Source organism: Podarcis erhardii (genome assembly GCF_964252035.2).
Source record: "Podarcis erhardii genome assembly, chromosome: 5".
Taxonomy (NCBI): domain Eukaryota; kingdom Metazoa; phylum Chordata; class Lepidosauria; order Squamata; family Lacertidae; genus Podarcis; species Podarcis erhardii.
This window is the reverse complement of record NC_138509.1, coordinates 70,922,811-70,949,197: the sequence shown is the minus strand read 5'-3', so window position 1 is coordinate 70,949,197 and position 26,387 is coordinate 70,922,811. Positions and strand designations below refer to the sequence as shown.

The 26,387-nt window shown below is 42.9% G+C and overlaps 1 protein-coding gene across 1 annotated transcript; it reads right to left on the bottom strand.

The window, feature by feature from the left end:
- Positions 1-10,391: 10,391 nt before the first annotated feature.
- KCNE4 (potassium voltage-gated channel subfamily E regulatory subunit 4) lies at positions 10,392-23,778 on the bottom strand. The gene is made up of 3 exons (XM_081861669.1): positions 23,681-23,778; positions 12,987-13,206; positions 10,392-11,577 (listed from the first exon to the last, which is right to left on the bottom strand). The coding sequence occupies exon 3, from the start codon at positions 11,549-11,551 to the stop codon at positions 11,039-11,041; it is 513 nt and encodes a 170-aa protein (XP_081717795.1). The 5' UTR covers positions 11,552-11,577; positions 12,987-13,206; positions 23,681-23,778; the 3' UTR covers positions 10,392-11,038.
- Positions 23,779-26,387: the final 2,609 nt, after the last annotated feature.

The following is a 26,387-nucleotide window of genomic DNA, read 5'->3' as shown; positions in this document are numbered from 1 at the left end:
CCCTGTAACCTCACTTCTCGCAGTGAAGGAACCACCAGAAGGCCCTCAACGCTGGACCTCAGTGTCTGGGGGTGGAGATGCTCCTTCAGGTATACTGGGCTAAGGCTGTTTAGGGCTTTAAAGGTCAGCACCAACGCTTTGAATTGTGCTTGAAAATGTACTGGAAGCCAATTTAGGTCTTTCAGGACCAGTGTTATATGGTCTTCAAAAAGAAGTCAGCTAATTCAAAACAGATGCCCTCATATACTATATACAGAAAGTAGGTTCCCAAAATTATGATTGACTTAGTCTAGACTTAAAATTCCATAAGTAAACAAATGGTCTCTCCATAAAGCTTAAAATGTTTACAGACAACTAAAGAAACGCGATCATATAAACTGTATAGTGGTCAAACGAAGTTATTTTTTTCTACTTTTCTTTTGACTTTTTTCTAAGTTTTCTATTTTTTCCTTTTTCCCCCCTCTGTGATATGTATCATTTTCTTTGTATTTTTTCTTCTTGCTAATTATTATTTTTGATATTTAGTAACCTGTATCATTTGTATAACCGTATTTTTTGGCATGCATGTAATATGTATATGGGGGGGGGGGACAGATGCCCTCACCATGCCAGCCTTGGCTTACCTTTGCTCCCTTGATGCTAGGTTTATTTCTACAAACATACACTGAGCTTCTCTCACCATCGATAGAACATAAGAACTTAGGAAGGTGTCTTATACCAAGTCAGACCATTGGACCACCTAGCTCAGTATTGTGAACAATGCCTGGTGGTGGTTCTCCAGGATTTCAAGCAGGAATTGTTCTCAGCTCCACTGAGAAATACCAGGGATTCCGCCTGGAACCTCTGGTATGCAGAGCGTGTGCAGTAGTACTGAGCTACAGCCCTTCCCCAAGAACATTGGGGATGAACATCCTTGAATGTAGCAGATTCTGGGCTTCCTACCTGTGTCCAAAGGCCTTCACTCCAATGACAACATAGTTTGGGGGTATTAAATGTGCAGGTAACGGTAAAGGACCCCTGGATGGTAAGTCCAGTCAAAAGCGACTATGGGGTGTGGTGCTCATCTTGCTTTCAGGCCAAGGGAGCCAGTGTTTGTCCACAGACAGCTTTCCAGGTCATGTGGCCAGCATGAGTGAACCACTTCTGGTGATGGAAGCCATAGTGCATAGGAATGCTGTTTACCTTCCCCGCCTATTTATCTACTTGAACTGGTGCGCTTTCGAACTGCTAGGTTGGCAGAAGCTGGGACAGAGCAACGGATACGGGTGTCACTGTGGTTTAAACCACTGAGCCTTTTGGGCTTGCTGATCGGAAGGTCAGTGGTTCAAATCTGCTCAGCGATGGTGTTAGACAAATATGTACATGTTGTATCTAATACTGCATGAGCAGTGTTCCATTCACACAGTTGGACTTTCCCCTTCTTCTTCTCTCTATCTGTGCACCCCAAAATCTGCTCCAGAAGTTTGTACTGCAAGTGGGATGGCAACATTGGATGTAACCCATAGTCTTGTTCCTACATTACTCCTGCTTTTTTAAAAAATCTGCCGTTCCTCTTACTATGCACAAGTTGAGTGAGTCTGAATAATCATTTACCAAGTGGGAACTTAACATGGTGTGCTCAGAATGACTGGTAGCTCATCGTCTGTATTTTCCTTACACATAGTGAGGTCATCTTACCACTTGTCTGCTTTTCTACATTCCTATCCTGCTGCAGAAGTGATGTGGTAAGAGTCTGCTGTTCTACCAAACAATGAGCACATATTATTACCGACTGGTTACAGGCACTGAGTGGTGATAAATGGTCATCTGTAAGCTTCCTAGTCTGTTTGGAGTAGGAAGAACTCTGCTCCGAAATTGCACCTATTTTTTATCCAGGCTATGTTACTTAGCACATCCTCTGCTGTTGTAAATGTGAAACAAACATAGGCCACACAGAAGCATTGCTTGGTAAAACTGTATGTGCCACTGTAATTGTAGGAGGCGGAATTATATGAAAGGTGGGGTTGCGGGCCTCACATCCTCACCACACGCGCGGCGGCTGGAGCCCAACCCCCACATGATTGGGGGAATCCCCGGGCACGTCACCCCCTGGCCAGCCAATCAGCTGGCTCTGGGGGCGTGGCCTGCCCTATTTAATGCGGTTGCAGCCGGGGATCTCCCTCTTTTCCCACCTACCAGCTGTTCCTGTTTCCCACCCTCCCGCCTTTTAAGGTTTTCGTTCCTTGACCTTGCTATGTGTGAGCCAGTGTGGTGTAGTGGTTAAGAACAGTGGACTCGTAATCTGGGGAACCGGGTTCGCATCTCCGCTCCTCCACATACAGCTGCTGGGTGACCTTGGGCCAGTCACACTTCTTTGAAGTCTCTCAGCCCCACTCACCTCACAGAGTGTTTGTTGTGGGGGAGGAAGGGAAAGGAGAATGTTAGCCGCTTTGAGACTCCTAAAAGGGAGTGAAAGGCGGGATATCAAATCCAAACTCTTCTTCCTCTTCTTCTTCTTCTTCTTCTTCTATGGACCTTGGTTGGTCACCATTGAGGGGCCTGGTAGGAATTTTTCCACTTGGCAAATTGGCACCAGCCACTTGGTTTTCGCCTACCTCATAGCAAATCGTCACAACTTTCTTGGTATTGGCGGTTAGGCATTGGTATTGGTGTTGTTTTGTAGATGGAAGAGGGGAGGAAGCACCATCACCTGCCCCACATATTGAAGGGTAGTCTGATAAAGGGTTCCGGGGGGCGTGGTCCTGTTTGAAACCTATGGAGGTGAGGGCCTAAGGCATGCCCCCGAGCAGCAACCCCGGGGGAGTTCCTAATGGATGTGCATCAGCAGGACTCCCCCTACTGGTGGTTAACCCTTCCCGGACTTCAAGCAGACGGGCTGAAGCCGGATATAATAGGTTAGGACCAATGCCTAAGCCAATACCACTCATCACCTGTAACCAATAAAGTTGTGGCCTTGTTTAGCCCATTAACCTTAATAATTGTGTCATGTGTCTTTATTTCCACTGGGTGGGGGGGGACTCGCCACGCAACGTGAGGAACACACGTACCAATAGTGGTAGCCAACTAAGTTTTACTTAGAGTGGATGCACTGAAATTCATTGACCTAACTTAGTCATGTTCTTTAATTTCAGTGGGTGTACTCTGAATAAAACTTAGCTGAACCCAAAAACATAGGAAATATACATGTAGTGTTGGAAGGGACCCCAAGGTTTACCTAGTCCAACCTCCTGCAATATTCTGAAACAATCTGGAAGGATTATTCCTGCACTCCAGGGGATTGGTCTAGATGACCTTTGGAGTCCCTTCCCGCTCTACAACTATAGGATTTCTCACCCCCGGAAACAAAGGGCTTTTACTGTAGACAGCCCCACAAACCCACAAGGAAAATTTCCCTTTGCTGCATATTCATGTTGGCTTTCTGAAATATTATCTGCAACTACAAGTTACTAAAAGCTATAAAATTGCCTGCTTTCAACTGTTAAGGTGGTAATGACTCTGTGAAGTTCATTGATTTCAGTGGGTCTCCTCTATGACCTAGTTGGATCCAACTTCAAATATTTAAATTTCCCATGCTTCAGAGCAGAAATGTAATTCAATGGTTGTTGTTTTTTCCTCTGCAATGACAGATATCAGTCCCCTATGAGGTCTCATATGGTTTGATAATTCGTTCTACGTCAAGGACACTATTCCATGCAAGCCCAGAGCACTTGATCTAGCATTTGCAGTAGATTTTTTTAAAAAAATAACCACATACAGAAACATAGCTAGTCTCCTCAATGAAGGATGTTAAGATTTAAAAAGAGCACAGGGGACAAAGCTAAGGGGGGGTGTTTGCGCTCACCTAAACCCTCCCAATGCACATAGAGGCTAGCTGTCGGAAGAGGATCAACTCACTGCACCATCCCAAGCCAGGCAAAATAAGAGGATGTCCCTTCTGCATTCATTAGTGTGAAGAGACCTGTATGTTTTCCCCATGGGGCCAGTAACAGCATTAGATGTGGAATTGTGAATGGGGAGAAGAGTTTATGTTGCACCCTCTAGCACCACAGCCCTGACCTGGTTTGGCAGGCCCTTAAAGCTAATGATGACGATGATGTAGGAGATCCAGTCATGAATCATTTCATGTGAACCACCTTTATTTATTTATTTATTTATTTATTTATTTATTTGCTAAGTAACGAACACTGCATAAAAATGAACACAAATGAAAGAAAAAAACAGAACAAAGAGGTACAAGTCATTGCTTATAGGTTCGCACAGCAAAGTACATCAAGGATCTTAAGTTCTGTATTCGTCTTTGCTTTTCTTCTCCCATCCTAGGTTTGCCCAGCGGTTAATGTCCGTAGTGCCCAGATAAGCAGTTAATTTTAAAGACTGGTGACCAATGCTATCAATCATTTAATCTCTCTTCCATAGTTAAAAAACCAAGATTTTAGAAAGGTGTTTATAGACCCTTTTCCATTTGAGTAGGTTATAGTGTCATGCCATACACAAGGTAAAAGTCTAAATTACCCACACCCTTGACTAAGCAAATCTTGTGTGTCAGTTTTTCAGCAATGGGTCTTTGCCATTCCTCCTCACCACTATGAGCTGAATAAAGAGCATGAAATCCACCCTCGACTACGAGTATATTTCAGCCTCCCTTCACGGGAATGCTTAAACCATTCATACACTGTTTTTTGAGTTGCAGCTTTGTTAAGTTGTGGGCGAACATAGCAGACGACACAGCGATTCTTCAGACAGCTCTTCTTTATTCAGATGTCAGAACAGAACTGAGCTGAGGGGCTCAGTCAGCCTGCTTATATAGAGCTCCAGAACAATGTAACTGTTGCCATTTTCTAAAACTATCCAATCACTGAACGTCACTTTTCGATCCTTCATTTGCATACAAACTATCCAATCACTGAACGTCACTTTTCGATCCTTCATTTGCATAACTATCTACAGTATCCCCCTGCTGGCCCAGGGTGAGAACTTCAGTACATAACAAGCTTCATCTCCGCACACAATTGTGAGCATTTTGTGGGTTTCTGATGCCAATTGTATGTTTAAATATTTCTCACTGTCCAATTTCTGTGACCATTCACTGAACTTTCTGGCCACACCTTGTGGGTGACTGGCAGAAGGCTTTGTAGCCTGGCCTTCTTCCTGAAATTGTCATTTTCTATGTACAGGAATATTTTTCTCATGGAGGAGCATTCCACCACAGAAGTCCCTGCCTATAGTCTGAAGTGTCTGTCCCCAGAGACCTAAATTTATCACCTCACTGAAATCTAAGTCTATGCTGGGCTCATGTTGTTTTGCCATCCCTTTCCCTGAGTACCACAACTGCCTTCATTCTGGCAGGGGACAGGGGGTGGACAGTAAGGGGTGGTATTCAGGTCAACAGGCATCCAGGAAACCACTTTGCTTTCCATGTCATTGCCAATTAACTAGTCAAGTTAAGCAAGAGGGTTTTTTAAATGTTTACTCTGGCCAGATGTGAACATGCATTGCATTTGTGCCAAGGCCTATTTCTCCCAAGCAAATGAGACATATTTTATGGAAGTCCAGCACATTTTGCATTCCCCCTGCCCGCCCCCCAGCTCACCTCGGCATGTAGCCAGGGCAAGTCAGGCCTATGTTAGATCTTGGAGAGAATTTTATTGTGGACCTGTCAGCTAATTCATATATACTATATAGTTTTTGGCTTACGTCCCTTGTTAAAAATATTTCAAGAATTTCTGGATCAGGTTAAGCTGAACTTCAGTGTTTGTTTTCATTTCGTATTATTTCCAATGTTGCTAAAGGTCACCAGCTTAATTTCATAACAACCCAAAATCAAAGTGAATGGAAATGTTTGAAGACTCCATGCACAGTTGGGAGTCAGAAGAGCAGACATTAGAGAAACATACATTTTCAGATGATACGTTTTGATCATCCGAGTCTCAAAAGCCATTGTTTTGCCATGGAGTGGGCCATCACTTTTCCCTTCGCAGCCCTGACAACTTCCAGTGGATCATAGTACAAGCAAAGCTGTGTGTCCCTTGCAGGAGGGTTGAAGAAGAAATTCAGTTTGGAATGCATATTAATGGCGAAATTTGCATTTCCTGAAACAACATACAAACTAAAATAGCTATCCTTCAAAATTCACTGACTTCTGAATTTTGCAGTGTGATTTTCTGACCAAAGAGACCTATACAAAAAGATGTATGTTTTAAAAAGACTGTTAAAAATGCATACATTAATGTGTTCTTGTGCATGAATCCTGCCTGTGGGTTTTCCCACAGACAATCTGACTGACCCCTGTAAGAACAGGACACTTGGCTAGATGAGCCATCGGTCTGGTCTGTAAGATAGTTGGTGAAGCCACTGCTCTCTGCCTTGCTTGCCCTACATTTCCAGGCTTTGCTGCCATCATTTACAATCCTGCACCCTTGGAGCCCTTTCAAAAAGGTTAAAATCCTACAACTTAGCCATTTGAAACAGGGAGCGCAAGACAGATAGTAACTAACAGTGCTGTTGCAACCATGTCAACACAGAAGTAAGTTCTACTGAACTCAGTGGGGCTTGCTCTCAGGTAATACATGAGCTTGCTTTTCCCCCTCTGCCCTCCCAGCCTTTTTTCCTTTTGTGCCATGGCTGTTAAATTGCAATTCTCCTATTACTGATCTGGGAGAATATTAAAAATGTCTTATTTCATTTATCAATTTTTTATTTATTTAATCAATGGAGCTGGTTGCTGGGATTCTGATTTGCATCAGCTGCTTGTACCTACTTCCCCATTACTTTTCTCATTTTCTTATATTCATTACTTATTGTGCAAAAGAGCACATCTCTGTTCTCTTGTCTTGCAGAAATCAAGAAAGTGTGCATGCAGGCTTCTTTCCAATCCTTTGGTATCCAATTAAATCACTTTAAACCCATTATGCTACCAGCATGTATATGCGAGGTGTTTTGCAATGATGTCGTCTCTAACTGGCTTCCTGCGGACCAGTCTGGGCCACACTCAGAAGCCTACCTCACTTCATGCCATCCCCTTCAGCCTGCTACTCAGAGTCCAGTGACTCAAGTGGGGCCTTCAGAGGAGTACCAAGACAGCCCAACAGTCCTTTAGCTAAGGCAAGCCCAGTCACATTTCCTCCACTTACATCATCAGAAGTAGGATGGCCCAAAAAGAAAATATGCATCACCCAAATAGAGGACAAAAGAAGGAATGGATTTCCATAAGTTTATTCTTCTTACATATAGAGGCAAATTTAGAAACTGTAATTTAAATAGAATAACATAGTGAGGAAGATTGTGACCAGTTGACCTGTGTGTCTGCTCAGTCTGTCTGCTCTGGTGTTGGTTGGCAGCTTCCAGGCTCAACCACTGCTATGTCCTAAGATGACAATATTGATGCTCTTAGCGTTTGAATGTCATCGCTGGAAAGCTGTAAGGTAATCTTTCACATTAGACAGCATTAATCCCAGGAGAGGCAATGTCCCAGTTATATTAGGGTGGCAATTTGGGAACTAGCCGCTTGGGATTATCACTGCTAGTGCCGCCACAGACTTCCAAGGGGATCATGTTGTGTATTAGATACAAGTCCAAATGCTCAACCAGAACAGCATTCCACATTCAGGTTAAGAAAACTTGTAGCAGTACAGTGGTAGGGAAGCTCAGGCCCATGGGCCAAATTCAGCTCCCTCTGAGCCTTTTTATCCAGCCCTCAGGACTCTCCCCAGGCCTGGGGTGGGAACCTTGTGTCCTCTGGCCAAATGCAGCACCCTTAATCTATCGGGCCTTTGGGATGCTCCCCTGGCCCTCCTCCACTCCAGACCTCCCTCTTCTCAGCCCTGCTCTATGCCTTTTTGTGTTTTGCATGGCCAAAATGTGTCCTCGAACTATTATCATGCCTCCTGCCTTGATGGAGGAGAAAGAGAGAGAGATGTGTGCAAAAGAGAGTGAATTTTGCATGACTGGAATGCAGCCTGTTGTAAGAGTCTTATTCATTGACCCACACAGGGGAAGACTAGAGTAATCTTTTATAATATGGCACCCTGTGAGAGGCCAGAATTTGGTGCCCCCACATGGATCTTCTCAGTTATTTTCTCAATTCTGTGCCCGCTCGGCTTGGCACCGTGTGTAAGGGAATCACCTTAAATCTGGTGCTGCCCCACACATTTTTACCTCTGCCCACCACTGGAATGCAACCCCCAAAAGGTTCCCTGTGAGGGAATGCAGTCATTCAGCTGAAAAAGGCTCCCTACTCTACCATCAAAAGCAGACCTGTTTGTTCACTTCTTTCAGTGGCAATTTCAGCCACAATGTCCATAAACTAGAATTCCCACTGCCTTGTTCTGTGCTACCAAGTGCTTCAGAAACATTATCTTGTTGCACAAAATAAAAGTAGGTATGTTGGCTCAAAATACACGCTGTGTGCAAGCTTTTGAGTTCCCCAGAACTCTTTATCAGGCTAGATGGGGGAGGAAAGAAGTTGACTGATGTCGAAGTCATGCCACCGTAATTCTGGTCTGTTGCAATCCTTACAACAACCTTAGCTCCATATTGAAGTGGTGGGAAAGCAAGGGAGGACTGAGTTTGAGACAGAGCCGCTTACTCAAGGCAGAGTTCATGGCAAAGGTGAGATTTGCCCCAGGGAATCCTGAGTCACAGAGACCCCATTGGAGTACTGAGCACACACCGTAGAAAATTCACAAAAGTGTGATCACTTTATTTAAATAAAAATTAGTGTTTGTCAGAAAGGAACAGTTAAACTTAAATATGTAAGACAAATATATACAGCTTGGTATCAAAGTATATACACAATTGTCTTTTGAAGCAAAGAGAGAGTGACAAGTAGATTTGTACGGAAATCAAAGAAATGAGGAGAAAGCAATGGAAAAACATGACAACTCGAAAGTCGGAGTTGGAAAGTTTCAGGATTCAAGTGATTCCAGGCAACATGCCAGAAGTAATTTGGCTCCTTTGAAAACTTAAAACAGTCCCTCTTGGAATAAAGCAACCCAGAATCATGCTTGCGGGTTGATCGGCCGAGTCAATGAAATATTCCCATTGCCTTTAATGAGATCTGCAGCCACTCGTCAGTGAGCAACAAAGTCTCTGCACAAACAAAAGTATCCCCAGTGACATCAGAAAGAGGAGGTGAAGGTCCCATTTAGTCTGTCCCCACTCATACAGAACTTGGAACTGAGACTTTCAGATGGGAGTGGGAAATGAGAGCTCTTTGCCTCATTTGTGCCTGTCCCCTTTTCATGCTCTGTTTTCCCACACCGTATCCCATGGCAATGAATATGTTCTGGAGCTATTTAACTCAGAAAACTCAGAGAGGCATTTTGGCAGCATTTCTGTTCTCATACTTATGAGACCAATCTGACGTTATTGTCCAGTGCAATGCACGATGGAAGCAAAACCCCTCTGCCCCAGTGCTATTAAACCCTCTATGAAAATTGTGCAGAGGTTTAACTGGCAAGTTTCAATTACAGATAGGTAGCCGTGTTGGTCTACCATAGTCAAAACAAATTAAAAAAATTCCTTCCAGTAGCACCTTAAAGACCAACTAAGTTAGTTCTTGGTATGAGCTTTCGTGTGCATGCACTTCTTCAGATACACCTGAAGAAGTGTGCATGCACACGTGTATCTGAAGAAGTGTGCATGCACACGAAAGCTCATACCAAGAACTAACTTAGTTGGTCTTTAAGGTGCTACTGGAAGGAATTTTTTTATTTTGTTTTGGCAAGTTTCAAGCGTTTGTAATATGAACATACAGTGTGGTTCAGTTCTTCAGAGACACCAGTGCCAAACTATGGTTAAAAAGCTTACCTATGGCTTAGCATGATATTTGAACTGACAAACTATGGTTTGCAGACAGACAGCAAATGAGAATCAGGAATTAAGTTTGAAGGGCATTTGCAAACCAAAGGTTGGATCCAGGCTAAGCTAGTAACGCTTTGTTCCCATTAGAATCAGTGGGACAATTTTATCATTACTAACTTAACTCCCACTGATTTCAAGCATGACTAACTTAGTCTGAATCCAGCCCAGTGTTTTGTGATAATGGTGCTACAGTGTGAAATCTAAATTGCCAGTTACAGGCCATGTTCCATATCTTGATTCATTGGAACAAGAGTGTTGTACAGATGGAAAACAAAAGCAGACAAGCAGATTTGAACCATGATTTGCCCTCATCTGCTATGAAACTTGAAGTATGATTTGGGCTCTAATTCATGCTTTTCATATGATAGCTGAATGGAGCCATTCGGTTAAACATTCTTACAGCAAATCAGGACATAGAAATACATGCATCATGATGCAGACCTAGCCTGATCTGTGTCTGTTTTTGTAGAATTTTGCCATGGTGCCCACTCTGTTTCATTGTGTTACCCCACCCCCTCTAAATGCTACTAAAATGAAAAGAGTTTGAGTATCCCCATGGATTGAGATCATGGTCTGCTGGTATGAATGGATGTAGCTTCATTTCTTTCACGGACACTCTGAAAGAAATATTTGCTCAGATATACTCGCACATGGACCTACTTCTTCTGACACAGCTGCACATATTTGAGAATCAATAATGAATTAAACTGTGCTCCTGCTTAGTCATTGGCTGAAGCAAAGCTCTTTGTTTGGTATTGCATTATCCCTGCCCTTGTTGACCACATTTTCCACAGAAACTCTTTCTTTTAGACTTGCTTATGGGGGTGAAACACTCATAAGACCAGATCCATGAGGCTGGCAGCTCATTCACAAAACATCCCTGATGTTTCTCAGCTACTTCCCAGATATATGCAGCATTCTAAAGCAAACAGAGAGGCTACGCAAACACATTTGCCAGGAGAGAAGTATCCCTCCCTGTCCTTAATAACAAAACTATTCTCCTATGCACAACAAATGCCTACCCAGTTGTTTTTCTGCTTGCTGCCTCTCCTCCCTGCTTCCAGGCACCCCTTCCATCACTGGTGCTCGACAAATCGAGACAGGAGACAAAGTGGGAAATGGTTTTCCTTCAGTTCTACTCATTCAAAAGATGCTGTGTCTCCAGGTCCTGCAAGCGCTAGGAATTTTGGTGGATGCTTTCCGAAGAACCTTCGCTGCTGTCATCAAGGAGAGCCACTTCGCCTGTTTCTCCCAGCTCGGCGTCAGCCACTTCCTCTTGAATAGTGAGGTGAACGTCTGTCAAGGAAGACTCGCTCACGCTGCTGCCTTCCATGGAGCAGAGGGTGCAGGAGAGAGCCGGTGCCATGCTCTCTTGCAGCATGCTGAACATCATGGGGATCTGGACAGACCTCAGTCCCGAGATGGTGGGCAGAGGCTTGACAGCCTGTCCCCATGCCCTCTCCTCATCCTTGTAGAGCAGCAGCAAGTTGGATTTCTTCTCCTTCCTCTTGGACTTCATGTAGCCCAGCATGATGCCCATCAGGAAGATGCCATAGAAGGACATCACGATCAGGACATAGAAGTATTCGTTTCCATTCCCTCCGCCTTTCTCAAGAGTGGACGCAGCAGGTCCTGTGCTTTCAGCAGCAAGCATGGGCTGGGTCATGTTCAAATGATCCATCGTGAACATCAAAGCACTGTGGGGGAACCAGGAACCTGCAAGAGGAAATAGGTCGGGACATCAAACCCAGAAATCAAAACCCAGGAAACAAAATAAATACAAACATTTTTAGAAAGCTAAATAGCTGCAAATGGGAAATCCTTGGTCTATCTATTTTCAAAAGAAAAGGAACAATCCCAAACGACCACCATCATCATAATCAGTATTTTATATACTTTGCCCAGGAAAGATGCCAAGTATTATTATTCCTTTATTACGGATGTGGGAGCTAATATTCAGGACCAGGGATGGAGACAGGGTGGCCCTCCAAATATTGCTGTATTACATTTCCCATCATACCGGCCTTTGTCTATAGTGGTTGGGGCTGGTAGGAGTTGCAATTCAACAATATCTAGAGGGCCATCATATTATTATGCTGGAAATAATAGAACAGTTTTCTCAGTTAGGAATGTTTTAAGGAAGGTAAGAGGAGGTCCATCTCAATGACTTTACACCAGGTCAGACTATGTTTCCATCTAGCCCCATGACATCCACCCTGTCTGGAAGCAGCTTTCTGGCACCTCACAGTGCCTGCTGCCTGCTCCTTTATAATTGGAGATCCCAGGGATTGAACCTGGGATCTTCTGCATGAATAGCATGGTGTTGTGCCCCTGAGGTGTAGTCTATCCTTTATGCAGTGTGCATCTCTTGCCGTCCCCTAATTCTATGAGAGCTGGTGTCATGTTTAGTGGCTAAGGCTGCATACACATGGTACCTTTAAAGCACAGTTCTCCTCTCAAGGAATTCTGACCACTGCAGTTGATTGAAGGTTGTTGGGAATGGGAACTCTGTGAGAGGTGAACTACAGTGCCCAGAATACTCTGAGGGAAACATGTGTTTCGAATGTGTTCTAAAGGTATAGTGTTTACGCAGCCTGGGAGTGTGAGCTGAGAAGATTCTGGTTCAAATGTCACCATAGCCATTGAGTTTCCTCAGCATCAGTCTTCCACTCTCAGTTCTGCAAGATGAGGATAATACTTGCCCTAGTCTGTTGCACGACTTACTAAGAAAAAGTATACAAAATGCTATTTCTTATAATAAAAATCATATGGCAATTTTTCTTTCCTTTTGAAAAAAAGATGCAGAGCTTCACAGACTTGGGCTTCTACCAGAGCAATACTTTGGTTTTGTCTGAAGATAATCCAGCAGACAGCACCACAAAGAGAGTATGGGATCACAAATGAACAAAGGGTGAAAAAGCCATTCTAAAATACAAGAAATATATAAACGTGGGAGGCAAATAAAGTTTCAGGGGAAGGCTTACTATCAAGACAAGCTTAATGCATCAAAGCTCTGAGAATCTGAATACATAGCTTATCAGTGTTGTTCTAGACAAGGTAATAATAAGAAAACACTATTATATCTAGCGCAGTGAAACAAAGGAAAAGAGACTTGAACAACTTACGTGAGTCTGCAAATAATTTTGTGCTTCCCAAAGCTCCCAAGAAGACTGTTCACGAAGCAGTTTCCTGAGTTCTGGAAACTTTCTCCGTCCGCTGCCAGAATTAATAGCCTCTGAAGAGAGGTTTCATCACGTGATTCCCAAGAGTTTACAATAGCTGCATGCTGGAGTCAGTGCATGAACTCAAAGGCTTGTGGTTTAACTGGTTGGATTCCTGACACCTCTGTGAAAATAAAAAAGGCTGAGGATGCTGAGTAACTTTTCCTAAACAAAGCTCAGTGCCAGAGAGTGTGGACACAAACACAACTCAGGCACTCACACTCCAGTGATTTGTACTGACAGTCGCTTTGTGCCAATGGAGGAAGAAGCTTTACAGGGCAATACAGTTAAGAGAAAGAGCAATCAGCAGAAAATCCCTTTCATGGCCATCAGCAAGTTGGGATGGAGGAATATGTCAAATATAGGGATTTATATATAGGTTTCTCAATTCCTTATTTTAATTTCAATTCTCCACATCAGTTTGTAACTGAAAGAAAAAGTTTCATGAAAACCCACCAGCATTTTAGTGTTATTTTTCCTTGTTTTTTCGCAAAGCAATTTTGCCTAATATAATGAATTTTTGTATGCTAATGTATATCTACTATTATATGTTTTTATAGGCACACTTTCTCTAGTATGTACATTTTTGTACACATTGCCTGAGAGAAGAACAGCACGAAAAAATTCAGAGAAGAGCACATTTCAAAAGATTCAGTTCATATATTGTTTTGGAAGTGTGAATTAGGTAAGCTTGCTAATGGAATCCAATTTCTCCAACATCCATATGTCTTGTTGCAGACCGACTTTGAAATTGCTCTGGGGAACTAGTTATATGGCATTGTGGTTTAAAGCCTGGCAACAGTGCACTCTGAACTCTAATCAAATTGTGCCACTTCCTTCTGCAAATAGGTCAAACCAGTGACAATAGTAAGAGTTTCAAGTTCTGACCCACTCCCATTTTACTCTTTTCAGCAAGATGCACACTCTTGCTTTCTAACGTGATAAATGATAGTTGAAAGCCTAAGTCCTTCTGGAAGGTGACAGAATCCCCAGGGACTTGATCTACAGGGAGCTGGCTTCAGGCACCAAGCCTGTTGGCAGACCAACTGTGCATTGCAAAGGCAAACAAGATATGAAGGCTGGCAACATCAACTCCACTATGTGGGAATGCCTTGCAGACGACCACAGTGCCTGGAGACAGATAGGTTGTGCATCCAGAGCAGTGACCAGATGATGAATGTGTCAGGAGCTCAGTCTACTCTTGAGTAGGACCCTGGCAGAGACACATGCCCAACTGGCATGTTCTCTCCCTCCTGGTCTTTCGTTCGGGAGCTTCAAAAGCTTTCTTTTGCCTGAACATCACAGCGACCGATGCCAACAGACACCTGCACACTTAGGGATCTGCAGAGTCTTCGCAGTTGCGTAACAGACCTCAGCAACTCAGCATTTTGGCTAATCTACTTTATTTACATATAAACACACATGGAGCACTGCAACATGGCTCCCTCTCTCTCCAGCATCAGACAGCAAAGAGGAAAAGAATAAAGGACAATAGTCCCACTTCACGGAACACAGTAACACAAACATCCTTGGCAGGGGGTTGGACTCGATGGCCCTTGTGGTCTCTTCCAACTCTATGATTCTATGATTCTACATCCTGTCTCCGTCACTTCCCACTCTGTGAAGTCAAAACCTACACCGTCATGTGATAGACAACAATCTTATGACTGCAATCATGGATCAGGAATTCTAACAGAATGACCACTGGGAGGATCACATCTGCAGCAGCACAGCTGGATACCTTCACCTGCCACAGCTGCAAGAAAAACACGTCTCTCCTGTATTAGTCTCTACAGCTACAGCAGGCACTGTAACCTTACAATAGTTTGAAATTTGACTTAACTGACTTAGGGTGGACTTGTCTCACTGCTCACAGATATTCAAGGGTGCTCAGTTAGTGAAACCCCTCTGCTTCCAGTGTTTGCCCCATCTCTAATGGAAAGTTCCAGGATGTGCTAGAATAGCACTTCCCAGATACAAACATTCACAGTGTCTGGCTGGAGTCTGAGACACGTTGGTTCATGTTGCAATTGCTTCTTCAGCAATCCATCTGACGCTATCCTTCAATTGGGTGCGTTAGTACAATATAGCTGCTGCAAGTAGTAAATCATACAAACTGCAGTCTTTTCTTTGCCAGCTGTGGTGATGGTTAATAGCAATGGCTTTAACTGATAAAATAAGGCATTGTCAGGAGCAAGCGCCAGGAGCAAGTCAGCTATAACTCATATGGCTTCAGTGAAGTTGACTCTGTTGAAAGAAACAAGACAACTCAGAAGGCCAGATCTAGAGAGCACAGCAACTCTTTCCAGTAGATCTTGCCCCTATGAGGTAGCTGTGAGGACTGAAGGTCCCTACTTTCCCACAGCTCCCTAAGTCTCCTTCTCCCTGGTTCCTTCCCAAGCAATCTGAGGCTACATTGTCTTGCCTGTCTTTGCTCCTCCTTCTTCACACCCCTTTGGGTTCTGGAAGACAAGGGGGCAGGAAAGCTGGTCGCAGCAAGAGTGGGAGACAGCCTGGCTTCCTCACCAGCTGGACTCATCTCTGCCTCTTGGCCTCCCTCTCCTCTCCAGCCTCCTCTTCTGCCTCTGGTTCTGGACTGCTCTCTGCCCCAGTCTCTTCCTGCTCACTAAACCTTGTTACCTCTTCAGCTTCCAGGACGACGACTCCTCCCAGTTTTCTCCCTCTTCTCCCTCTGACCACTCATCATCCCACTACCAATCTCCTAGCTCTGAGCCTTCTTCTCTTGGGAGGGTCCCCAGTTGGTGCCTCCCACCACTGCTCTGCATCCAGTCAGTCTATGACAGGCATCCATGAGAAGTATATGGGCAGAATGTCAAGTATCCTATATTACTGCTTTTGGGGAGCTGTTTCTGATTGCTTCCAGCAATGTGGTTTTCATCCACTTTGCCCAGGAAGAAACTGTGTGTCTGTGAGCGTGTGTGTGTGTGTGTGTGTGTATTTTCATTCATTCATCACTGGTCTTTTTTCGAAGGACAATTAAGGCATCAGCAATGCAACTTTGTACTATGCAATAGAATCTCCCCCGTTAAATATAGCACCAACCACATGGTATCCTCCTCAGACCCCACCACCATCACAGGAACTGCCATTAAAGGTAACTGAAGTGACCCTTCAGAGGATATTTAAGACGCTTTCCTTCAGTTATACTGCTTCTGCCCTCAACAGGAAGTATTAAAGAGGGCAGAGACATGAGGCAGAAGCTTTTAATGAAAGGCACAGAAGTCCTGAAAAATCTCAGTGCTCTAACACTGTGAATAGGCTGGTGATACAATTGCACTGCATTTCTGCCACAAATCATGTTGGGGGGGCGGGAGAGAAGAAGACTATGCAGAAAGGCTACAATGTAACAGGCTAGCAAACATGTTGTCAGGATTCTCTAGAAGAAGTGACTGAACAAAATATGACAATTCCAGACCACACAGCTAGTGTGGAAGCAGCTGCAAAGTCCACCCAGATAGTTGCAAGTGAAAACATTTCTTTCTTTCTTTAACGTAAGTTTTTGGGTTATGGCATACTTTTCTGTCCTACTTTTCACTTGGCTTGTTTTAGGTGTTGTATCATTTTTATTGTCAGTTGCTGTGGAAGAATTAGTTATTTAGAAAAGCAGCTATTAAAGATTTAAGTGAAATTTGGCAGCTGTTTATGTTCCATTATGTTTTCACCAGGCAAGTGCAACCACCCATTCTTTGCCATCCTGCTGTCTTCCTTTTTATTTACTTAAATTACACATCATGTAATCTATCCCAGAAGCAAATAGAGTGATCTAGGGCCAAGATGAGAAAATAGTCCTGAATCAACCATGCTCTCTGTGTATAACATAAATGACATCCCCACTGCGTAACTTTCAGGGATGTTACAGACTTAACCAGACATAACATGGACACTGGCACCAGAGCCTGCAATAAACCCAGATGCCAACTTTGCTGCCACATACACCCGGACAACACCATTACTGGCCCCAACAACATCACACATACCATCTCGGGACTATTTAATTGCTCATCGTCTAACATTGTGTATGCCATCAAATGCCAACAGTGTCCTTCAGCTCTCTATATTGGACAAACAGGCCAAACCTTACGCCAAAGAATAAACAGACATAAATCGGACATCAGGAATCACAAGACAGAGAAACCAGTAGGAGAACACTTCATTCTCCCAGGACATTCTATACAAGATCTCAAAGTAGCTGTTCTATTACAAAGGAATTTCAGAAATAGACTGGAAAGAGAAGCTGTTGAATTGCAACTTATTACCAAACTTAAAACCATGGAGAGACCTGGTCTGAACAAAGACTTCTGGATTCTTATCTCATTATACATGACAAAGCCATTTTTCACCTTCTCACCCCTTGCTTTTTCCTGTAAGACCTATTGCAGTTGTTAAGAGTCGTCAACAGGCTCATCACAGCTATCTGCCAATCACCCATTCCCACCACCCTCCTGAGTAATACCCCTCCCCACCTTCTCACTATATAGAAGGGTCTGGTGACTTCTGTTTCAGTGTATCTGAAGAAGTGTGCATGCACACGAAAGCTCATACCAAGAACTAACTTAGTTGGTCTTTAAGGTGCTACTGGAAGGAATTTTTTTATTTTGATTTCAGGGATGTGTATGTGAAAGGGCATTTCAATTTCTCACTGGATTTTGAAGACTTCTTGATGATAGAGCCTGGATATTTCCCAGTTGAGTCTTGGCTCTTTAAAGGTTAAACAAGCATGTAATTATAGAATCAAAAACTTTCAATCTTCAAACTTATTTATTTTTTAATGCAGAGACATAAAGACTAGTATAATGGGCTTCCCATCATTTGAAATCAATATGGCTTTGTTGTTTAAGATGACGACCTTTTCCCCTCATCACACGTTCCCATACAATGGCTCAGGAGTTGTTGATGTTGGATTAACATCCATGGGGATTTGATACAACATCATCTGTCTGCAGCATAGCTTTGCCAAGTCTGTATGTGTGTGTGTCACCCACCAGTGCCTTATCTCGTAATATTATTTCTAATGTTGACCTAAGTATATCCTATCTGGCATTTCATATCCCCCACAGACTTGCATAATCATCTGTAAACTGAGTACCCAAAGTTTGCTTTTTCCAACTTTGTGGAGATTGTTGGGTCCAAATTCAGTCCCACTCCCCTGCTAATCTCTGAATAAATAGCAATTGGAAAGCAGCTAAAAACACAGAAGCCTTTCTCCCTGGTGGCAAAGGAATTGCTACAATAGCTTTTCTAGACACTCAGAAGAAAGAAAAACACATGTAATTTTCTATGCTGAGAACTCTTTGGTATTAATCCATGTGGCTATAGACCTGCTGGGAATATTTCATTTCTCCCTCCTGTCGCCACTCCTCCAATTCATATAATTCCTGATATGATACGGCATACAGAAAACAAAACAACAATCCCATCTGTGCTTTGTCAGTAATGTCCCATACAAAAACAAAATATTGCTCCAACTTATGGTTCAATAGGTAGCTTGCTGGGTTGGGAGGTTGAAAATTCTTGGATCCGAAACCTTTGTTCGAATCCCTGCTCAGTGAAGAAGAGTGGCTTCAGACAATTCAACTGACTAGAGTGGCACTCACACATAACAAAATGCATCTCCTGGGTGGGGGATGCAGTTTTGCACTGAATTTGCATCTGCTGATTTGAATGGATAGAGGCACATTTAGAAGTAATTAAGATAATTCAAATAGAAGTATAAAAGTTCTCACTATGTTGGCTCGGCTTGCTGTCCAGGAGCTAACTGTGGAGGAGCAACTTCTGGGCCCCTCCCACTGCCCCTTCTTAGGGTTCATTGCCTACAAACAGGACTTGAACTAGGCAGCCCTTCAAAGAGAAGACTCCTTCAGATAGACAGCCCTTCAGAGAGAAAGCTGTCCTATGTAAAGCAAGACCGTAGTACAGTGGAAGCTCAGTTGTCGAATGTAATCCATTCCGGAAGACAGTTCAACTTCTAAAGCGTTCGACAACTGAGGTTCCACTGTAGCAGCCTGCTTCACCAGGTTGCTATGAGGCTAAAACACTGCTCTGGATACTTAGAGAAAGTACATGATACAAATGAAATGGAGTGGAGTGGAATGGATGAAATGAAAGAATGAGAAATGATGAGCATGGCTCTTACATTTACACAACTTTCCCTCTTTCTCCTCTAAATTTGCTCCTGAGGGTTGGAGAAGATACTTAGGGAGCCTGGGGGTGGGCTCAAAATGTGAGAAGATGCTAAGTTCCATTGTGTGGCCAAAGGCCAAAGGGACCTGCTTATCTGGAAGTCTCCTCCTGAGTCTCAATTCCACCTATGATGCATGTGTATAACAACCCAACACATCATATGGGTGAGTCAAGAGTTCTCCATCTTTCCTCTAGTATGGGAATATGAGAAATAGCAGCAACTATTCCAGAGCAACTTAGCAGCCTAGAGTTATAGTGCTGGAAAGAACCGAAAGATGATCAAGACCAACCCCTTGCCACAAGGAAGGTGCACCCGCTGGACCTTCTGCCAGCCCTTCCCTCCCCCTGCCTCATAAATCTATGCATCCCCTTCATTCCGATGTCTGTCTAGGGCAGCGGTTCTCAACCTGTGGGCCCACAGATGTTGTTGGACTACAACTCCCATCATCCCTAGCTAGCAAGGCCAGAGATCAGGGATGATGGGAGTTGTAGTCCAACAACATCTGGGGAACCACAGGTTGAGAACTGCTGGTCTAGGGGAACAGTAAATAGGACGATACACATCTGCCACTACACAACCTGCTTGAAAGCAACTATTCTCCCCAGGGAGCTGAATAGCTAAATCCTGCAGCCTTCTGTGGAAAAAAAATTGCTGCATTAACCCTTTGGAAAAGAGCATAGTCCTTGTGCTTATCTGCCAGATTCTATCTGAGTCAGAGAGGATTAATGACATCAACCCTTTTCTTGATGCATGAGATGCTGATCCCCATTCAATTCCCACTGGCTCCACAACACTCTGCATGTAGCTGAGTGGCGTGTATACAAACCGTGACTATCCTTCCCGGAAGCAATCTGTTTATTATCAGTGTGAAAGGAAGGGCAGGAGGAGGACAAGGGAGTAGACGTTAGGATTTCCCCCACTTTCTAGCACTGGGTATTTACGGAAAGAGAGGCATGAAGATAAATATGGGAATTTTTTTGGATCCTGAGATAACATAAGAAATTTCACAGGAGGAGAGCTTCCTGTTGCATCCTCCCTACTGCAGACATCTGTGTCCCCCCAAAAAGTCTCCAGGGAGAATTAGGAGCATCTCTTGAATAATGTGCTTTGAGGACCCATCTATTCCAGTTGGCTTTTGGTAAAGAGGATTGTATTAAGGTTGTTGTCCTTTGTTTTTAGAATATTGCTTAGATTGCTGATTACTGAATTTTTGCCATTTTTATGAATAATATTTTAAAATGTTGATTAACTCAAGTTACAGGGAAGCTTGCTGGCTTATTGACATTTTGTGGTTTGAAAATTCTGTATATTATATTAAATTGTATTATACGAAGAGTGGTGTCCATTGCTTGTTTTTAGGCCTCCGAAAGAGGACTGTGTCCTATAAGGAGACCTCAAATGGTTTAAATAAACAAATTTAATGCGGGGTAGCAAACAAGGGGCTGCTGGGCAAAGATGAAATCACCCAAAAATTGAGTAGGCATTTGCCCAATTAGGGGTGATTTCTCCCTTTCCCAGCAGATGCCCCCATTAGGGAAACTTCAAACATTACTTTCCCCCGGTTTACACCATACAGTAAGCAAGGGAGAACAGTTAATTACATTTTAGCATTGTCATATCTGAATATTCAGACATAAATCTGGCACAAAGGGATTGAGACTTTTCCAAGTCAGAACGCTTTGGGGAATTAACTCTGGAGTAGATGCTTATAACCCCCAGTTTTGGAAGCAAATTAAGCACAATATTTTAATTTCATTGAACGCAATGCTACATCTCATATAGGAAGTGAATTCAAATGGTAATATTTTGGCTATGAGCATCTTCCACGTACTCCAGTTTTGCCAGTTCTGGAAGATTCTGAAAATAATAGTTGAAAATCTCCATTTCTAATTGTGGGGTGGGAGGAGCAATCTGAAATGAACAGAAAGTGGAAGAGGTTGGGGCTCCTTAAGAACTCAACAAGAGCCTGTTGGCCAATGACCCAACTAGTCTTCTCAACCAGATGCCTGTGGAAAACTCACAAGCAGGACCCAAGCACAAAGGGACACTTCCCTCCATATATAATTTTTTTATTGATTTTAACATATAAATTATAAAATGTACCACAAAACTTATCACTTATACAATCTTTTTAGACTTCCATCAGCACCTCTGATGATCCACCGTTTTAACCATTTCTTATGCATTTCTTAACTTTATATTGCCTTTACATCTCTTAACAAATCATCCTTCCTCTTCTCCATTTTTGCAATACTTCCAATAATACTCCTCACAAAACTTCTTGCAAACCTACTAACATCGTCTGATCTTCACAAATACTTTTCAAATAGTCCGTAAATTTACTCCAGTCTTCTGTGAATTTCTGGTCCCGCCGGTTTTGAATCTTTCCTGTTAGTTTATCTAGTTCTGCATAGTCCATTAACTTCATCCTCCATTCTTCAATCGTCGGTGATTCTTCTTGCTTCCATTTTTGGGCATAAATATTCTTGCTGCTGTTATTGCATATAAAAAGAGCTTATATTCCTTTCTATTTATATCACTCCCAACAATGCCCAGTAAAAATGCTTCTGGTTTCTTTATAAATGTACATTTCAACATTTTTTTCATCTCATTATATATCATCTCCCAGAAGCATTTCACCTTTTTACATTCCCACCACATGTGATAAAATGGTCCCTCTTTTTCTTTACATTTCCAACATTTATTACTGACTTTATACATTTTCGCTAACTTGACAGGTGTAATATACCATCTATACATCATTTTCATCACATTTTCTTTAAGGGCATTGCATGCAGTAAATTTTAAACCTTCTTTCCATAATTTTACCCAATCACTCAGCTGTATATTATACCCAAAATCTTTGGCCCAGTGAATCATAACTGACTTAACCTCCTCGTCCTACACTCTCCCCTCCTAGGGGGAAAAAACCTTTCTCCATGCCATGCATAATTTCAGACTTCTCTCATGCCACCTCTTACTTTTTTTTGCTAAACTACAAAAGCTCTGTCATTTGTGTTGCCCTTTCCTGAACTTTGTAGCATGGCTCTCATTGCTAACAACGAAGCAAGCAGAGCGAGAGCAAGAGCTCCCATGATTTTAACATAGCGCTTCCATTAGTAAAGAATGATTTGGTGGAGTTTTCTCATGACCTGACACTGTGCAAATAAAGCAAAGAAAACTATTTCTTGCTTAAATCAGGAAATTAACCAGCAGGGAAGTCAAATGCTCTGAAGTCAGGAAGTCTGCTCAGTTCTAACTAAACCCAAATGGCTTGCACTGAACAGTGAATTAAATGTGTACTACTGTCCTCCAGACGCCTTTCTCCCTCTCATCCCAGAGACTAGGAGAAATCTTGCAGAGGCCTGTAGTTGGAGCCCTGCTAGGGAGCTGTATATGACCTGGCAAATAAATCAGTTTGGAGCCTGCATTCCATAAACAAGGTTCAGCACACCAGGAAAATCCAGTTTTGTCCTCTATTCATGTAGTACATTTATTATTTATTTTATTTATCAAATTTATGTATTGCCCTATACCTGCAGGACTCAGGGCAGTTCACAGGATAAAATCAGAATATAAAGCCACAATGTACATAATCAAAATAATAACAGCAACAGGATGTGATTGGTGTTGATGCAATTGGTTTTTCATGTAGTCTACACCTCAGTCAAACTTGCAATCTGTAAGAGGAGTCAAATAGCATTGAGGGTTTGTTTGGTTTTCCCTCAAGCACCTCTCTACTACAGAAAATGGAAAGAGGCCACCAATCCGTCTCCTTAATAAACTATACAACAGCTGTTGTACCGAAAAGATTTTTGGTCAAACTAATAGTTTGACAGACTGCAACAACTGGCAGAAAACGATGCAGGTCTTAACTTGGCAGAGAATATGAGGGCAGGTGATAGCTGACAAAAAAGAATGGCAGATGGATTTTGATTCAGACGGATCCTCATATGAGACAGATTCTCCAGTATCCTTCAACAGCTTGTTGAATGCCGTTCAGGACACTAAAAGCTGGTTTTACTCAATCTTAGCACCTCATGGCAGATTATTGTAACCCAGAGATACATACCAGAGGTAATCTGCCAGAGACATTTGAAAGATCTGAACTTGGCACACTTGGGGCAAATCAATTTGTTCGGATTTATTCATTCTGCAGGATTTTGTCCTCCCATTTGACACTGATAATAAACGATAATACAGTGTGTGGTGTTCGTATGGAGCCCCCAGTCGTTTCACAGACTATTGACCTGTACACCACTAATCCGCTGCCACCAACCAGGTTCTCCCTGGTAAAACACTTAGTCTCAGCCGGGTTCTCAAGTTAACAACGAAGATTGTAGTTTACTGCAAACACAAAAACTCTAAACACATTCGAAACACTGTTACCCTTTACCCTCTTAGTCTTATTTTGTCCTGTCTCTAACTCTTCTATCTCCCCTCACACAAGAACCAACTGCACTGTCTCTCTATTTCCATCTCTCTTCCAACTGCTTTCCCAATTGCTTTTTCCCAACTGTCTAAACCTCTGGCTAAGCCTTTTAAAAACAGGTAGGCTCCACCTCTGGCTTTTCTACTGGTCTACCTATTAACCCTTTCTCTCCCCCTGTACAGATATTTCCAAAAGAACGGGCAAACGCCACACAGTGGTACCTTGGTTCTCAAATTTAATCCATTCCGGGAGTCCGTTTGACTCCCGGAACAGTTCGAAAACCAAGGCGCAGTTTCTGATTGGATGCAGAAACTTCCTGCACTCAAGCAGATGCAACATCGGACATTCAGCTTCCAAAAAACATTAGCAAACCAGAACACTCACTTCCGGGTTTGCCACATTTCGGAGCCGATTTGTTCATCTAAGCCAAGCATCCCCAAACTCGGTCCTTCAGATGTTTTGGGACTACAATTCCCATCACCCCTGACCACTGGTCCTGTTAGCTAGGCATGATGGGAGTTGTAGTCCCAAAACATCTGGAGGGCCGAGTTTGGGGGTGTCTGATCTAAGCCGTTCAACTACTAAGGTACCACTGCAGGCTGCTTCTTTCAATCAACACAAAAGCAGAACAACCAGCTATTTATGGGTGAACACGGCCCTACTCCAGCCAAATTCATATAATCTGAATTCTGAATTCTCCCCCCTAATAAATGCAGAAAAGCTATTTGTAAAATGGGCAAATTCTTGAAAAAATGGAAAGTCATTGATCAAGAGCCAATAGATAGCGTATGTACAGTATGTATGTTTGTTTGTAAAATATATAGGTCCAAGCAACATTTTCCCTCATCAGCACATATTACATGTTTGTCAGTGTCATTTTGGTGTACCTGCAGGAGCTGCAATACTTAAAACAGTCCACAAATCATTAGTAGGAAAGACTTGTTGGGATAAATTGTTTCAAATACTTAAAAACAGAACTAAGGGAAATACAATGTATCTGAAAGCTGGCTGACACTGCAAAAAAATTAATGGAAAAGAAAGAAAAAACAATGCTTCATATAGAATTTAATATGAAAACAGCGGAAAATATCTGTATGCCAGTATACAACCCCAACTTTTGTCACTTTACTTCTGCTACTTTCCAAGTTAAAGAGTCTGCAAATGGATTTTTTCCTGGAATCAAACAACCTGGAAATGAATGCTAAACAAGTAGTGTATTCCATTAGTTTTCCAGAAGTGCTTTTATGTCAGGTGAAAGCTCAAATATAATGCAGAAATTAACAGTTAGGGAAATGGAATAAACCACTGTGTAAATCCAGCCTATGAATGAACCGTAAGTAAAAGGGAGGGGGAGTCAGCGAGAACTTTGTGTCCTGAGAAATTTGTTCAGCATCTAAACTCATGCTTCAAGATAGCAGAGGCCTTAGACATTAATGGAGACGGTCATATTGTTTGCAAAAACAAAAACAACATACTGTGAACACGCACCAAAATATCCAGCATAAATAAGACATATGCGTGTGAAATGTGTATCGCCTTATGCTGGAAGAAGACCCAAGCAGGGTACATTTGAACTGCAGCTCAGCATCTGCTATCCATGTAGAAATGAAACAGCTGCTATGCTATTAAGGTCATAGTGACCTAGGATGACTGGTGAAGAAGCCTCTTTTTTTTTTTTTTTAACGCTGCACATTATTTTTCTCTGGCTTAAAATTAATGTGAAAGGGAGCAGCTTGTTCATGCGGTGCTATGCAGCTTCTTGGATTTCTCTGTGGCTGCACAAATGTGCTAGGAATTGCATGGATAATGTCGTTCTACAGGGTAGTCACTAGGTGGCACTGGACTTAGTTACATCTGGGTGGAGCCTGGAGTTTCCTACAGCAATTGAATTCCTGTTTGAGGAATAAATGATAAAGTTATTGTCAAGCTCCGTGACTGAACGATTCTGAACTGTGACTACTTGCGGGGTGGGTGAGCTCACTGGGGCCAACACATATCCATTTACTCTCAAGTTTTTCTTTTCTACATAGACACGCACACACGTGTGGGTGGGTGGGTGGGTGTTGGCAGTGGGTGTGGCTATCAGGCTGTCCTCACCCACATGCACACACATACAAGACATGCATGCATGCACTCTTCCTCAGCTGATCTGTATGGCTCATCCCCTACCCACTCCTCAAATGACTGCTCTGATTATTGCGGAGGGGGTGATTTACATTTCCCTCGGAGTGCCAAACACTTTGACCACTTTCTTTCTTTCCTTTTTTCCACATCTGACCAAATTTGTGGTGAAGAAAACATTGCTTGTGAGGCTGCATCAAGCCCATGTTAGCTGTCCATGTTCTAGAGTTCAGAGAAGTAGACAATGGGATCAAGACCATAGTCCACAGAGCATGAAAGGAGTGGAAGGCATGTTTGTTCATTTCATTTTGAAATGGGGAAGTGATGCCAGCCCCAGTTATTATACAGTGGAACCTCTATTTGCGACCATAATCCATTTCAGAGGTCTGTCCGGAGGTCGAAACAGGTCGCTGGGAGAGGCGCCATTGTGCACAGGCACAGGCAGCGATTGCCCACTTCTGCGCATGCATGAACAGCAGCAAATCCGCCGGTTACTTCGGGGTTTGCCGCAGTCACGACTTCGAAGGACCATAAGAAGAGGCGTGGTAAG